We start from the raw sequence: 16,501 nt of genomic DNA on the forward strand, positions 1-16,501 counted from the left end.
ACAATTTTAAAAATTGAAGCACAAAGAAAAGACTTTCAGAGACCTGTAAAGCAACATAAAGCATGCCAACATGTGTGTAATGCAAATCCCAGACTGGAGGAGTCAAAAGAGAAAAAGACAGGAAAACTATTTGAAAAAGATAATTACTGACAACTTCCTAAATTTGATGAAAAACATTATTTTTCATGTATAATTATCTCAAAGAATCCCAAGTAGGATAAATACAAAGAGATCTACACCTCAGCACATTAGAGACAAACTCTTGAAAGTCAAAGAGAAAATCTTGAAGTAGCAAAAGAAAAATGTCTTGTTGCATGAAAGGGAGTACTGATGCAATTAACAGTTGCCTTCTCATCTGAAAAGTGAGGGCTAGAAGTGGGAGGACGTATTCAAAGTGCTGAAAGAAAAATACAAACTGTTAACTAAGAATTCTATATCAAAAAATATATCCTTCAAAATGAAGGCAAAATAAAGATATTTTCAGAAAAACAAAGACTGAGAGAATTCCTTGCTAGCTGATCTATGTTATAAGACATTAAAGGAAATTTTTTAAGCTGAAAGGAATTTCACCATGCAGTAACTTGAATCTATAGGAATAAATGAAAAACACAGGAAATGGTAAACATGTGGGTTAATATGAAGGTCCCATAAATTTATTTTTCCTCTTAACATCTTTTAAAGACATAGTATGTTTAAAGCCATAGTTATAACAGTGTATTTTTGGGCTTATCATGTATAAATAAGTGTTATAAATGTTATATATGATAAGCCCAAAACAAAAGTAGCACAAAGGAAAACGGATAAAATGGAGCTGTCTTGGAGCAAAAGTTTGTGCATTTTACTGGAATTATTAATCTTAAGTAGATTAAGGTAAAATGCATATTGTAATCTCTAGAGCAAACACTAAGACAACACAAAAAATACAGTAAAAAATAGAAACATTAAAATGGTATACTAGAAAATATCTATCTAACACAAAAGATGGTAAAAGAAAAACAGGAACAAAAAAGAGAAGACATACATAAAACAAATTATAAAATGGCAAACGTAAATTCAAACATATCACTAATTATATTAAACGTGAATGGTCTAAATACCTCAATCAAAATACAAAGACCATCTCCATAAAATAGCAAGATCCATTAGTATGTTGTCTAAAAGAGACACGTTACAGATTCAAAGACACAAACTGGTTAAAAGAAAAAGAATAGAAAAATATATGCCATACACTTCATCCTTGGGATGAAAGGCTCGTTCAACATATGCAAATCAATAAACGTAATCCAGCATATAAACAGAACTAAAGACAAAAACCACATGATATCTCAATAGATGCAGAAAAGGCCTTTGACAAAATCCAACAGCCCTTCCTACTAAAAACTCTCAATAAATTAGGTATTGATGGGACATATCTCAAAATAATAAGAGCTATTTATGACAAACCCACAGCCAATGTCATACTGAATGGGCAAAAACTGGAAGCATTCCCTTTGAAAACTGGCACAAGACAGGGATGCCCTCTCTCACCACTCCTATTCAACATAGTGTTGGAAGTTCTGGCCAGGGCAATCAGGCAGGAGAAAGAAATAAACGGTATTCAATTCGGAAAAGAGGAAGTCAAATTGTCCCTGTTTGCAGATGACATGATTGTATATCTAGAAAACCCCATTGTCTCAGCCCAAAATCTCCTTAAGCTGATAAGCAACCTCAGCAAAATCTCAGGATACAAAATCAATGTGCAAAAATCACAAGCATTCTTATACACCAATAATAGACAAACAGAGAGCCAAATCATGAGTGAACTCCCATTCACAATTGCTTCAAAGAGAATAAAATACCTAGGAATCCAACTTACAAGGGATGTGAAGGTCCTCTTCAAGGAGTACTACAAATCACTGCTCAATGAAATAAAAGAGGACGCAAACAAATGGAAGAACATTCCATGCTCATGGATAGGAAGAATCAATATCGTGAAAATGGCCATACTGCCCAAGGTAATTTATAGATTCAATGCCATCCCCATCAAGCTATTAATGACTTTCTTCACAGGATTGGAAAAAACTACTTTAAAGTTCATATGGAACCAAAAAAGAGCCTGCATTGCCAAGACAATCCTAAGCCAAAAGAACAAAGTTGGAGGCATCATGCTACCTGACTTCAAACTATACTACAAGGCTACAGTAACCAAAACAGCATGGTACTGGTACCAAAACAGAGATATAGACCAATGGAACAGAACAGAACCCTTAGAAATAACACCACACATCTACAACTATCTGATCTTTGACAAACCTGACAAAAACAAGAAATAGGGAAAGGATTCCCTATTTAATAAATGGTGCTGGGAAAACTGGCTAGCCATATGGAGAAAGCTGAAACTGGATCCCTTCCTTACACCTTATACAAAAATTAATTCAAGATGGATTAAAGACTTAAATGTTAGACCTAAAACCATAAAAGCCCTAGAAGAAAACCTAGGCAATACCATTCAGGACATAGGCCTGGGCAAGGACTTCATGTCTAAAACACCAAAAGCAATGGCAACAAAAGCCAAAATTGACAAATGGGATCTAATTAAACTAAAGAGCTTCTGCACAGCAAAAGAAACTACCATCAGAGTGAACAGGCAACCTACAGAATGGGAGAAAATTTTTGCAATCTACTCATCTGACAAATGGCTAATATCCAGAATCTACAAAGAACTCAAACAAACAAGAAAAAAAAAAACAACTCTGTCAAAAAGTGGGCAAAGGATATGAACAGACTCTTTTCAAAAGAAGACATTTATGCAGCCAACAGACACATGGAAAAATGCTCATCATCACTGGCCATCAGAGAAATGCAAATAAAAACCACAATGAGATACCATCTCACACCAGTTAGAATGGCGATCATTAAAAAGTCAGGAAACAACAGGTGCTGGAGAGGATGTGGAGAAATAGGAACACTTTTACCCTGTTGGTGGGACTGTAAACTAGTTCAACCATTGTGGAAGTCAGTGTGGTGATTCCTCAGGGATCTAGAACTAGAAATACCATTTGACCCAGCCATCCCATTACTGGGTATATACCCAAAGGATTATAAATCATGCTGCTATAAAGACACATGCACACGTATGTTTATTGCGGCACTATTCATAATATCAGAGACTTGGAACCAACCCAAATGTCCATCAATGATAGACTGGATTAAGAAAATGTGGCATATATAAACCATGGAATACTATGCAGCCATAAAAAATGATGAGTTCATGTCCTTTGTAGGGACGTGGATGAAGCTGGAAACCATCATTCTCAGCAAACTATCGCAAGGACAAAAAACCAAACATCGCATGTTCTCACTCATAGGTGGGAATTGAACAATGAGAACATTTGGACACACAAAGGGGAACATCACACACCGGGGCCTGTCGTGGGGTGGGGGTAGTGGGGAAGGATAGCATTAGGAGATATACCTAATGTAAATGACGAGTTAATGAGTGCAGCACACCAACGTGGCACATGTATACATATGTAACAAACCTTCACATTGTGCACATGCACCCTAGAACTTAAAGTATAATAATAATAATAAAAAAAAAATATATATATATATATGCCACACAACAGTAATCATAAGACAGCTGGAACTGGTCATGTTAATATATGAAAAAATAGACATTAAGAAAAGAAACATTCTGGGCCAGGCGTGGTGGCTCACGCCTGTAATCCCAGCACTTTGGGAGGCCAAGGCAGGCAAATCACCTGAGGTCGGGAGTTCGAGACCAGCCTAAACGACATGGAGAAACCCCATCTCTACCAAAAATACAAAATTAGCTGGGTGTGGTGGCACATGCCTGTAATCCCAGTTACATGGGAGGCTGAGGCAGGAGAATCACTTGAACCTGGGAGGCAGAGGTTGCGGTGAGCCGAGATCGTGCCATTGCACTCCAGCCTGGGCAACAAGAGCAAAACTCTGTCTCAAAAAAAAAAAAAAAGAAAGAAAAAGAAACATTCTGAAAAAGAGGAACATTTAACAATGAAAAACAGTAACAGTATTAGGAAGCTGTAACAATTATAAATGTATGGAGATAACATGAGAGCCCCAAAATGCATGAAGCAAAAACAGACGGTATTGAAGGAGAAACAGAGGACTAATTAATTAAAGTTGGAGATTTCCATATCCCAATCTCAATAATTGATAGAACAACTAGACAGAATATCAGCAACTATATAGAAGTCTTGAACAACAGTATCAACTAATTTGACCCAATCAACATACATAGGGCACTCCTCACAATGACTGCAGAATATACATTATTTTCAAGTACATTTAGAATATTCTCTAGGAGAGACCTATGGTAGGACATAAAACAAGTCCTGATCAATTAAAAAATGTAAATCATATAAAGTACATTATCTATCTTGGAATTAAATTAGCAATAACAACAGAAAGCGATTTTGGAGACCCTCAAATATTTGGAAGTTGAACAACACACTACTAAATCACCCACACATCACACAGGAAATCAGAAGGGTAGTTGGAACATATTTTGAATGGAATGAAAATGAAAAATAATATGCCAATATTTATGGTATACAGCGAAATCACTATAGGGAAATCTATAGCTTTAAACACCTATATCAGAATATAAGGGCTCAAATCAATAAGCTAAGCTTTCATGTTAAGAAACTAGAAAAATTAGAAACTAAATCTAAATCAAGCAGAAAAAGAAAGAATAAAGAGAAATAAAATAAATAAAAAATCAATGAACTGGAAAACAGTAAAACATTAGAGAAAATCCATGAAACAAAAAGCTAGCTTGTTGAAAAGATTAATAAAATGGAAAAGCCTGTATCTGGACTGACCAAGGATAAAAAATCAGTAATGAAAAAGGGGACATAATGTCAACTCAACTGAAATTAAAAAGACTTATCAAAGAATGCTATGAACAACCTTATGCCAACAAAGACAGAAATAATCATACATATACATGCACGTGCCCCCACCTCCCGCCACAGACGTATAAATAGATATAACACCAATACTTCACAACATCTTTCAGAAAATGAGAGAACACTTCCCAACTCATTCTATGAGGCCAGTATTACCTTGATATTAAAGCTAGATGAAGACCTCCTACAAAAAGAAAACTACCAGGCTAATATCCCTCATTAACACACATAAAAATGCTCAACAAAATATTAGTAAAGTAAATTCAGCAAGATATAAAAAGGATTACACACACCATGACTCAGTGGGATTTATCCAAGGAATGTAACATTAGTTTGACACCTGAAAAAAATCAATTAATGTTGTACATCTATTACACATCTATATATTTTACTAATACAAATAGAATAAAGGACAAAACCCATATAATCATCTAATGGATGCAGAAAAGCATCTGACAAAATCCAATAGCCATTCATGATTTTAAAAAACAACTCTCAAGAAACTAGGAGTAGAAGGGAAATTAATGTGTTAAAGGGTATCTATGACAAACCCAGAGACCAATATCATATGTAACCATAAAAATACTGAATGCTTTCCCTTTAAAATAAGGACAAAGGCAGAGGTAGCCACTTTCTCCACTTCTAGTCAACAATATACTGTATTATTCTATCCAGTACAACAGACAGTGAGAGACAAAGGGAAAAAAGAGGGTCAGGAGAGGGAAGGAGAGGAAGAGAGGCAGAGAAAAATTTAAAGCCAGATTGGAAAGGAAGAAGGAAATCTGTCTTTATTTGCAGATGATATGATACTGTATTTGGAAAATTATCACAAGAACTAATTTAAAAAACTGCTAGAACTAATAAGTTTTTCAAAGTCGCAGGATACAAGATGGACATAGCAAAAATCAATTGTATACCTACACTCAGCAACAAAAACTCCATAAATGAAATTAAGAAAAGAACACCATTCACAATAATATCAAAAAGAATAAACTATTTAGAAATAAATTTAACAATGATGTGAAGACATGCAGAAAACACTTCTGAGAGAAGATTAAGAAGATATAAATAATTAGAAGTACATTTCTTTTTCATGAAGTTAAAGAATCAATATTGTCAGGATGGCAATTATCTTCCAATGAATCTACAAATTCAATGTGATTCCCATCAAAATCTCAGAAACATTTTATGGGGGTGGAGAAATTGGCATGCTAATTTGAAATTTTATATAAAAACACAAAGGGCCTAGAACAGGCAAAATAATTTTGTAAAAGAATAAAGTTACAGACTACCTATTTTTACATTTTCTCCGAAGTTATAGTAATCAAGATAGTATGGTATAGGCACAAGGATAGGTCTACAGGTCAATAGAATATAATTGAGAATCCAGAATTAAACCCCGATATTTGTGGCTAGCTGATAGTTCACAAAGGAGCTTGGGCAATTCAGTGGGGAAAGGAAAATCTTTTAACACATGGTGTTGGGACAATTGGCTATCCATAAGTGAAACAGCAGCAGCAACAACAACAACAACTAAAACCCTTCAGACAAACAAGCAACAAAACAACCCTTTGACTTTACCTCATACTATACACAAAAATTAACTCAAAATGGGTCTTAGCTCTAAATGTAGATGCTAAAACCGTACAACTTCTAGAAAGAAACACAGGAGAAAGTGTTTGTGATGTTGGGTTAGGTGGACTCTTAGATACCATATCAAAAGCATGATTCATAAAAGAAAAGATAGAAAAACTGAACTTCGACAAAATTAATATTTTTTGCACTTTAAAATTTAAGTACACCATTAAGAAAATTAAAAGTCAAGCCACAGACTAGGAGAAAATATAGGCAAATTATATATCTGATAATAGATTTGTATCTAGAACATGTAAACATTCTTACAACTCTAATAAGACAGACAACCTGATTTAAAAATGGGCAAAAAATTTAAATAGGCATGTTACCAAAGAAGACAAACAAACAGGCCGGGCTTGGTGGTTTATACTTGTAATCCCAACACTTTCGGAGGCTGACGGGGGTGGATCACCTGAGGTCAGGAGTTTGAGACCAGCCTGGCCAACATGGTGAAACCCCGTCTCTACTAAAAAGACAATAACTAGCTGTGCGTGATGGTGGGTGCCTATACTCCCAGCCACTCGGGAGGCTGAGGCGGGAGAATCGCTTGAACCTGGAGGCAGAGGTTGCAATGAGCCAAGATCACGCCATTGCACTCCAGTCTGGGAGACAAGAGCAAAACTCAGTATCAAAAAATATAAAAATGGAAATAAAAAGGCATATGAATAGTTAATAAGCACAGGAAAGTACATTCAACATCATTAATGGTTAAGCAAATGCAAATCAAATCCCCAATAAAATACCACTTTACACCCACTAGGATGGCTATAATAAAACCATAGCAAGTGTTGATGAGGATGTGGAAACTTTGGGACCCTTATGTATGAGGTGGGATTGTATGATGGTGGGAATGTAAAATGGTACAGAGATTTCAGAAAACATTTTGACAGTTTCTTAAAAATTAAAAAATAAACCTACCATATGACCCAGCAAGAGAAATGAAAGCCATGTGTTCACAGAAACATATGCGTGTGAATGCTTATAGCAGCATCATTCATAATAATACCAATCCAAAAACAACCCAAAAGTCCATCAGTGGGTGAGCGGAGAAACAAGATGTGCATCCCTACAAGGGAGTATTACTCAGCTACAAAGGAGCACACTGATCACTGATTCACACAAGAACATGAATGACCCTCAAAACCTTATGCTACATGAAAGAAGCCCAATGCAAAACACTACACAGTTTATGCTTCCATTTATAGAAAATGCCCAGAAAAGGCACATTTATGAAGACAAAAAGCAGATCAATGGTTTCCTTGGGTTGGGGTTGGGAGGAAGGATTAGTTGCAGATGGGCTTGAGGGAATTTTTTGAGGTGCTGGAAATGCCCTGAAACTGGATTGTGATGGTGGTTTTACAACTCTATGAATGTAGTTAAAATAATTAAGCTGTGAACCTCGAATGGGTGAATTTTATTCCATGTAACTTACATATGAATAAGGCTGTTAAAATACATAGAATATGATAATAACCAATGCTATGAAGAAAAAAAATGGGAAAGGAGTATGGGAAGGCAGGGCAGGGTTTCAATTAGTGCGGTCATTAAAATCTCCAGGCCCCTAGGATGTGGTGGGACTGCACTTCCTGGGCCCCTTGCAGTTGACTGGGGCAGTGATTAGCTTGGGACAGAGTTGTGAGCAGAATGTGATGTGTGTCCCTTCCAGGCTGAGGATTTAACTGCTGACATGAGACCATTCACAAGCTCACTGTTTCTCGGGCCTCTGGTCTGGCAGCATCAGCCTGGGTCTTTAAGTCACTATGACTGACAGGGCAGCATCCACCCCTCAACTCACCCAGGTGACCTGGTGGTTGTGTAACTCATCCCATTCAGACTCACACAGGTGGTCAGAGAAAGCCTTAATAAAAGCTTTGGGTAAAAGTCTGAAGGAGGTGAGTCTGTAGGCCAGGCAGCTGTCCTGGGGGACAATGGTCCAGAGAGTGGGCAGATCATGCAAACACCAGACCAGCAGGGAGGCCGGCACTGCTGGTGCAGAGCAGGCTCAGCGGGGCGGGGGAGCATGGGGTGCTTGGCAGGAGATCCTTCGATGGGCAAGGCGGGTGCCAGAGGAGGGCAGGCAGCCAACAGAGGTAAAGTGGCCTGGGCATCCGTGTGGATGTGTTGAGCAACATGGATGCCCATGGATGTGACAGTGCTGATTGGATTTAGGTTCAAAGAGTCTTGCTCGGTGCAGTATGGAGAGATGGAAGGGCCAAGGGTGGGAAGAAGAAGAGCAATGGGGAGGATCCTTTGCAAAGATCCAGGTGAGAGCTGACCTCTTGCCCCGCTGCCATGCAATTATTCCTATGAACATTCTCATCAGATCAGTCCTGTGCTTATAACCATCAATAGCTCCCTATGCCTCATGAGAACAAGTCCAAGTTTCTCAATATGGCATCCACCTACCATTCCTCCCTTATTACCCCATTCCAACCGCTTCTGCACCCCTCTCTCTAAGTCTCCTATTCTCCCAGGACACAGTCATGCCCCCCTACCTGGGTTCTCACAGTCCCCTTACATCTCTGCCAGCAGTTGGGGAGAGAGTCTGCTCTGGAAAAGGCCAAGGTGAGGACAGCCACAGAGTCAGGGAGGCGTGGGAGAGGGTTTCGAAGGAGCCTCCCTACCCCAGGCTGCTCCCAGCCTTGGTCCCAGCGTGCAGGTCAGGGATTTGGGGACTTGCAGGAGTGGTTGGATTCAGAGACGCCTTCTCCTTCTCTTTGGACACTCTGGCTGGGTATGGGCAGAGGCCACTGTCTTTCTCTCCACTGTGATCCCGAGGCACAGTGGCTCCTTGGCGTGGGGAGTGCCAGGAGGGTCAGACAGGGAGAAGCCAGCAGTCCTGGGAGACAACCAGGCAGACCAGAGGTCTGAAGTTTGGGAGCTGGTGAGAAAAGAGGCTGCAGCTGGTCCTGCTGGCAGGAGAGTTCCCTAGGAGGAGCTGAGGCCCACAGTGATGGAGCTGAGGGTGTTGCCCACTGCTGGGTGAGACCTTTAGCACAGAACTCACCAAGTGGGAGGCCAAGAGGCTCACCACTGGCTCGTGCTGGAGGGAAAGTGCTGGTAGGTTCTTGATGTGGCAAGATTGTGGACAAAGTGAAGAAATGAAGCATAGCAGTACAGTTTAACCCATAAGAACCTTTCATTTGTCCTCAATCCTTGAAAATGACAGTTAAAAGCAAACTTAAGTTTCTCAATAATCTCCATTAGCTGAGAAAGACAGAGGGAGGGAGGGAGAGAGGGAGAGAGAGAGAAAGAGAGAGAGGGAGGGAGAGAGGGAGAGAGAGAGAACGAGAGAGAGGGAGAGAGAGAGAGAGAGACCAGGAGGTGGCAGGTGGAGAGAAGAAAGATAAACACACAGAAGTGCTAACCGAGAGACCACGGATGGGGAGGAGAAGCCCCCTCCCCCTGTGCTGAAGACTTTTTTTTTTTTTTCCTGCAGCCTTTCATGAAATGGCATTGCCAGTTCATTTTCACAGAGTTGTCAAAGTGTTTGAGATTAGGTAATCATTTACAAATTAATCCAGTGTCAAAAGGAATGAATGTGGATGAACCTTGGAAAAATTATGCTAAGTGAAAGAAGCCAGACACAAGGCTTCATAAAAGGATACATATTGCATGAATCCATTTACATGACAAATCCAGAACTGGAAAATCCATGGAGGCAGAACACAGATTGGTGTTTGCATGGGGTGGAGAAGAGGGAGCAACTCTTAATAGGTACAAGGTGATGGAAAAATTTTGGAATTAAATGGAGCTGATGGTTGCACAACATTGTGAATGTATGAATTGCCACTGACTTTTACACTTCAAAATGGTTAAATTCATGTTATAAAAATTTCATCTTGATAAAGATATTAATTCAATCAAATTCATTAAGTTCAAATATGTCATGCAGTATGTCCTCTGTCCCTTTCTCAAAGGAAATCCTTTGAGAAATCCTTCACACCTATGCTATGAATCCGGGGAAGAATTTATTTCATCATAGAAATCTGGTGACTGGAACCTCCTACAAAAGCAAGTGACTGTTCCTTCCAAGCCAGATAATGCAATAAACCTAGCACAGGGAAAATGATACCTGGAGATATTACGTATTAGGCTTGAACAGTTAAGGGTTAATCTCAGCTGCTCCCCCACCCCCTATTTTCTCCTGTGGAAAGTGAGATCCAGGGAAGTTGACAGTGTGAGAAGTGTCTGCATCACGAGGCCAGCCCAGGGGTCCTGGCTTCTAGCCCACTCCGTTCTTCATGAACACAGAGCTTTACTCCTCACCCCATGAATATCTACTCAGACCACAGCAAAGGGGCTCTGTGGAGTCTGAGCCCACCCTGGGCTTGGTCCGCTGTATCCTGAACCTGGTAGCATATTACATTACATCACCTGGGACTTTAAAAATATGCTGATATCTTGGATTCATCTGGGACCAATTAAACCTGCATCTCTGGAGGGGGAGCCTGGGAATTTTTAAACGCACCTTGGGTGATTTTAATGTGGAGGTTGAGGTCCATGACTGCATTTCACCCACTAGCTTCTAGAATTTCCAATCTTTACCAGTCCTGGAGGGGCTCAGGCAACATCATTTCATAACTGAGCCCATCAGGTCATGCATGTGACCTGACTAGCAACTGCCAACCATCACCTACACAGCCCACGCAGCCCAGCACCTGCACAAACCATCCAATCATCACCTGTATAGTCCACCCAGCCAGCACCTGCACAACCCGCCGAATCCTCACCTGCTCAGCTCACCCAGTCAGCGCCTGCACAACCCACCCAATCATCACCTGCATAGTCTACCCAGCCAGCACCTGCACAACCCACCCAATCAGCACCTGTACAACCCATCCAAATCATCACTTATACAGCCCACCCAACCATCACCTGCACAATCCACCCAATCCTCACCTGCACAGCCCACCCAGCCAGCACCTGCCTGTGACCCACCTGCATAACCTAGCCAATCATCACCTGCACAGCCCACCAAGACAGCACCTGCCTGTGACCCAAACAAACAGTCATCCCACTTGGTCTAACAGTTGTCTCCCAGACACTTTACTGAGGGTTACTGAGATGTCCTATTTCTCTACTAGCCCCTTGGCTGGATCCTTTCCAAGCAGAGATGCAGAGTAGCCTTCAGCTGCACACAGCGTTCCCCTGTGATGGACTTGCCTACTGCCCCAGCGGTCCTTGGACACAGGGGTCCTTACAGACTTTGAATGCAATCAGAGCCCTGAGTCATTAGAGCCCAGGACCCTGAAGCCTCTGTTTTTCAGGCAGACACAGAGCAGCTGCCATAGTTCAGGGGTGGGGTTTGTGCCATCAGCCATTTCCAGGAGCTGAAGGAGGTCAGAACCCTGACCACAGATGCCACCTGGTGCTCTCAGCCACAAGACCAAGACAGCCTCCAGGGACCCCATCCCTCAAGCAAGAAGTCAAATGCAAAGGTAATCATTTCCCACATAGAACATAATAAAATTCTTACTGAAATATCTGGCTGCAAACGTCCTCCTTTTGCTGGAAGCTGTCGGTAGCATAATGAAGCTGGCAGTCTGTGCAAATTTCTTCTATATACTTTTTATAAAGAACCAACCACATCCTCAAGCAGACAAGCTAATTCCTGTTTTCCAGTAACAGGAGATCCACATCTATAGAAAAGAAATATATTTAGAATGCCCTTTATCTGGTATTTTCCTGGATTTTAAACAAGAAGCCTCGCTGTGAAGAATTAGTTCATTAAGCGTAAGTGCATCTAGGGATCTTGGAATGGCTTTGAGCAAGTCACAGGGTCTTGGGGTATCAGTTCCTCAAATCTGTAAAATGGGAACAATAGTGACAACCACTTCACATAACAGAGGGTTTAGAAGTGGAAAGAAGGGGCTTTGTGAGCGAAGCCCTCAGCACACATCAGATGCTATATTTGATTTTTTTTCCATGAGCTGACCTGGATTTAAGGGAGCTGGGTTTCCAGAAAGCCTTAGAAATAAGTACAAACAACACTGCAGATTTGCAGTGTGACTTCCAGGATGCATTTATGGCCTTCGTCTGGTGGGCACAGCAGTCCTGTTAGTGGGGAGAGCAAGTCCCACAGAGGGACAGTCAAGGCCCAGGAGCACCCCACGTGAGACCCTCACCAGGTACACAGGCTGCTCATGGCAAGGCTTCTCCATTCAATTTCTGGAAATTTAGCATCATTACAGCATAATTTACAGTTGTGGAGAATCAAAAAGAAAAATCCTGATTATGAAACAGCCAAGCGATATTTACGCAGCCATGAACATCATTGACATAGTGGTCCTGGCAGTCCAAGGCAAAGGCAGGCTCCAAGGCAGTGGATACAATGTTATCTAAATGAGGGCAGCATTGATTCAGATGGAGCAGTGACTCCTGGGAGGGCATGCATCAGAATTTTCTTCCCAGCACCCTCCTTGTCTCCTCTATTCTATTGAGCTTGCATCACATTTATTGATAGTGACCTGAAACACCTTTCAATTGCAGAGAGCATAAAAGCAGTTAAAAACCAATCACTGCTATAAAGATAAAACAAGCATAGCCAGTGCTCAGTGGCTCAGTGCAGGGTAGATCCTTCCTACACCTGGGCTTGGGGGTGCAGGAATTGGGGCTGTCATCACTGCAGGAGGGTAGAACCTGGGCTGCCGGACAGCGCTTAGTGGGGTGTGTTGGGGGAATGTCATCTTGGCCCATGCCTTGGGGATCTGTGGACAGTTCCTGCTGCTAATGTTCTCAGAAGGGAGTGCTGGAACAGCACAGAGAAGGGGGCCAACCTGAGCCTCTGGGGAGTGACCAGGGACAGCTGGAAGCAGAAGGAGGCAGCAGGCGAGCACTCAACTGCTTGAAGAGAGCAGCAAGGGCCAAAACCCAAGGTGCCAGCATGTCCTTGCAACAAAGCAAGCAGTAATTTGGGTTGCAAAGGCCAGAGTGCAAGGCTGATAAGAGCTCACAGGTACAGAGGCAGAGAGGAGTGAGAGGAAGCAGCCCATCCCACGACCTGGTGTACAGGGGGCTTTGGAACTAAAAACTCTAGGACAAAGTCCAGGTTTTCCTTTTTCGAGTGCTGGGAATTTAGACATGGGCTAGATTTAGCAAATAAAGGTATAGGATGCCCACTTAGTTTTGCAGTGTAACTGTGTTCTAAATATTGCATGGGACATAATACCTGCTAAAAAGGTATGTATAGTTTACCTGAAACACTATTCAGCTTTAACTGGGTATCCTGTATTTTATCTGGCAAACGTATACCTTCTGAATATCCATTTTCTCTTTAATCAAAAAAGAAAATACCACCAGGTAAGAAACTTTCAATTGCAGACAACAAGAAAGCCAGTTAAAAAGAGGGGATTTATTGGCTCCTTGAGTAGGAAAGCCCTCATAATATGGACTTCAGGCATGGCTGGATCCAGCAGCTTGACAATGTTAACCAAGTCTGGGTTTTTTTCCAGTTCTCCTGTTTGCTTCTGGAATGCCTGCTTCGTTCTCAACAAAGTCCCGTCATTATTAAAAAATGCTGGACACCAGTTCGCTTCAGGAACTAATACTCTTTCTTTCATGACCAACACAAAGGAAGAGCCTATCTTCCAGTGTCTCTCTCAGAAGTGCTGGGAAGCTGCCCCTCCCTACTCTCCCAAACATCTCTTCTTGCCTCATCGCCTTGGTTGGGCCACTCACCCATCCCTGAACCACCCAAACCAATGCAATGTGCTGAATGGCTAAAGCCAATCTGGTCTCATCCCAGGAATAGGGTGGCTTGGCTTCATAAAAGCCACCTCAGCTGGTATGGAAAAGGGGTGGATGCTAGAGTGGATGCCAGGCACTGCAACCAAGGGTGGGGAGAAGGGGTCCAAAATACAGTGCCCACAGTGAGGTTGCCCTAAGGATAAGATACATGAGACTTCCCCGCTGATGTGGTGTATGTGTAAGTGTGTGCTGTATGAGAGGAGAGAGAGGGAGACAGAGACAGAGGGAGAGGGGGAATGTTAGTTCCTATCCCTGGACATGCTGATTACTCTCTTTCTTTCTTTCTTTCTTTCTATCTTTCTTTCTTTCTTTCTTTCTTTCTTTCTTCTTTCTTTCTTTCTTCTTTCTTCTTCCTTTCTTCTCTCTCTCTTTTCTTTCTCTTTCCCTCTTTCTTTCTTTCTCTCTCTTTCTTCTTTCTTTCTTTCTTTCTTTCTTCTTTCTTCTTCCTTTCTTCTCTCTCTCTTTTCTTTCTCTTTCTCTCCCTCTTTCTTTCTTTCTCTTTCTCTTTCTTTCTTTCTTTCTTTCTTTCTTTCTTTCTTTCTTTCTTTCTTTCTTCTTTCTTTCTTTTTCTCTCCTCCCTTCCTCCCTTCCTCCCTTTCTCTCTGTTTCTCTCTCTCTCTTTCTTTCTCTCTTTCTTTTCTTTCTTTCTTTCCTCTTGGCCAGGTCGGTGACCCAGTCTCCTTCCTGGTCTCAGGCCCCTCCCCCGAACTGGCCCGTGTGTGCCCGGGCAGGTCCCTGCTCCTCACTGACCTCCACCCACACCGTGGAGAGTGGATGTGTGTGTGTGTGTGTGTGTGGTGGGGGGACGCTGCATCAGGAGACCTCTGGTTAGGGAAGTTTTAACAGGAACCACCTCTGTGACCTTTACCAACCTCAGCCTATAGTGGGGACAAGGTCCTACAGCGTGGGCCTCTCCTTTGGAAGGCTTGGGGACAGAGTTCTGCCCACCAGCTGGAGGACAGTGACCTCAGGGGGAGAAGGGACAGGAGACTGCTCTCCAGTCCCTCACCCCAGCCCTCGCCTTTCCCTCACCCACCTTTCTTTGCAGCAAGTTCAAATGCAGGTCATACACCAGCTAAGCGGGCACAGCTGGGCACAGTTCCCGGGGCCTGCCGGGCAGCGCTGGGAAGGGCTGCAGAGACCGCGGGCTGAACGCTCGTCTCAGAATGACTCAGCCAGGAGCAGCCGCCAGCAGCATGGGCCACGCAGCAAACGGGCGCGCCGTGGGGGCTGGAGAGGCCAGGTCTTCTGGAACCAGGCCAGCACACCCTGCCCGGGCGTCACCCCACCATGGACATTCACAATGACAGCACTTCTCAGCACACTGTGGATCACACGCGTTAGCCTGGCACCTGGCAGCGCCCCGAGGTGGGCATCACGGTGGGATTGGGAGGCACTCCAGTCACAGGGTTCACCAGGGCCGAGGTGGCGACGAAAACCCGTCCCTCGGGCGTGGCAGTGGCCTGGCCACGTGCGCCCCAGGGCTTGCACCCGCATCTCCCGCCGGTGGTGAGCGGGGCCTCCCGCAGAGCGGGCGCGGCTGCTCACCTGGAACCAGGGCCAGCCGTCTCCTCCCCAGCCTCGGCCGCCCGGGGCCTGCCTGGGGCTCCTTCCTCGCCGCCCGGCGGCAGCTCCTGAGCTCCCGGCCCGCTCCTTTAGCCCCGCAGGCTCCCTGGCCGTGACCCTGCCCCCGGCCTCCGTGTGATGAGCAGGCGAGCAGGGCCGGGGGAATGCAGCCCGGGCCCCGCATCCTCAGGCAGGACGGAGCTCCCGGCTGCTCGGCGCCTCTGGGGCGGGGGGTGGGGGGGGGGATGCGGCTCGGCGGGCGGTCCCAGCGAGTCGGAAGGGTGCAGCCGCCGGGTCGGGGATGGCCGGGCGAGGCTGACCCCTGCCGGGCAGCGCGGGTGGCGCCACGGGCAGAGGCGACTTCCTGGGCCCTGGTGCACGGCGCCCCCTGGCGGGCATCAGGGACGCGGCCTCCTGCTGGCCCGGACCGCTCTCCGCGCCTTCCCGCCTGGCTTCTGGTTACCCAACCTCATCTCGCCCGAGCCTCATCTGTAGCTCACCGTCCTGTGCGCCCCGTGCTGTTGGCAGGGCGTGTGGGATTTAGAGGGTTTTCTGTACTGAGTCTTCCTCGGAGCAGGTGAATTCTGCATAGCTGGCCCAGTTCTGTCTTAAGTATG

The 16,501-nt window shown here is 43.7% G+C and overlaps 1 protein-coding gene across 7 annotated transcripts in view; it reads right to left on the reverse strand.

Moving 5' to 3' along the window:
- ARHGAP22 (Rho GTPase activating protein 22) overlaps positions 1 to 16,148 on the reverse strand; it is a 216,062-nt gene extending 199,914 nt beyond the window's left edge. For 6 of the 7 annotated variants that reach the window (XR_004026707.1, XM_030798185.1, XM_003278162.4 and 3 more), the window contains exons 1-2: positions 15,355 to 16,148; positions 12,049 to 12,211 (exon numbers count right to left, since the gene is read on the reverse strand). Coding sequence is in view for 6 of the 7 variants with exons in the window: in XM_030798185.1 (XP_030654045.1) it covers positions 12,049 to 12,100 (52 nt within the window). In the remaining variant the exon portion in view is untranslated. The remainder of the gene's footprint in view (positions 1 to 12,048; positions 12,212 to 15,354) is intronic. The other variant, XM_030798188.1, reaches the window with a different exon arrangement.
- Positions 16,149 to 16,501: the final 353 nt, after the last annotated feature.

Source organism: Nomascus leucogenys, chromosome 18, assembly GCF_006542625.1.
Source record: "Nomascus leucogenys isolate Asia chromosome 18, Asia_NLE_v1, whole genome shotgun sequence".
Lineage (NCBI taxonomy): Eukaryota > Metazoa > Chordata > Mammalia > Primates > Hylobatidae > Nomascus > Nomascus leucogenys.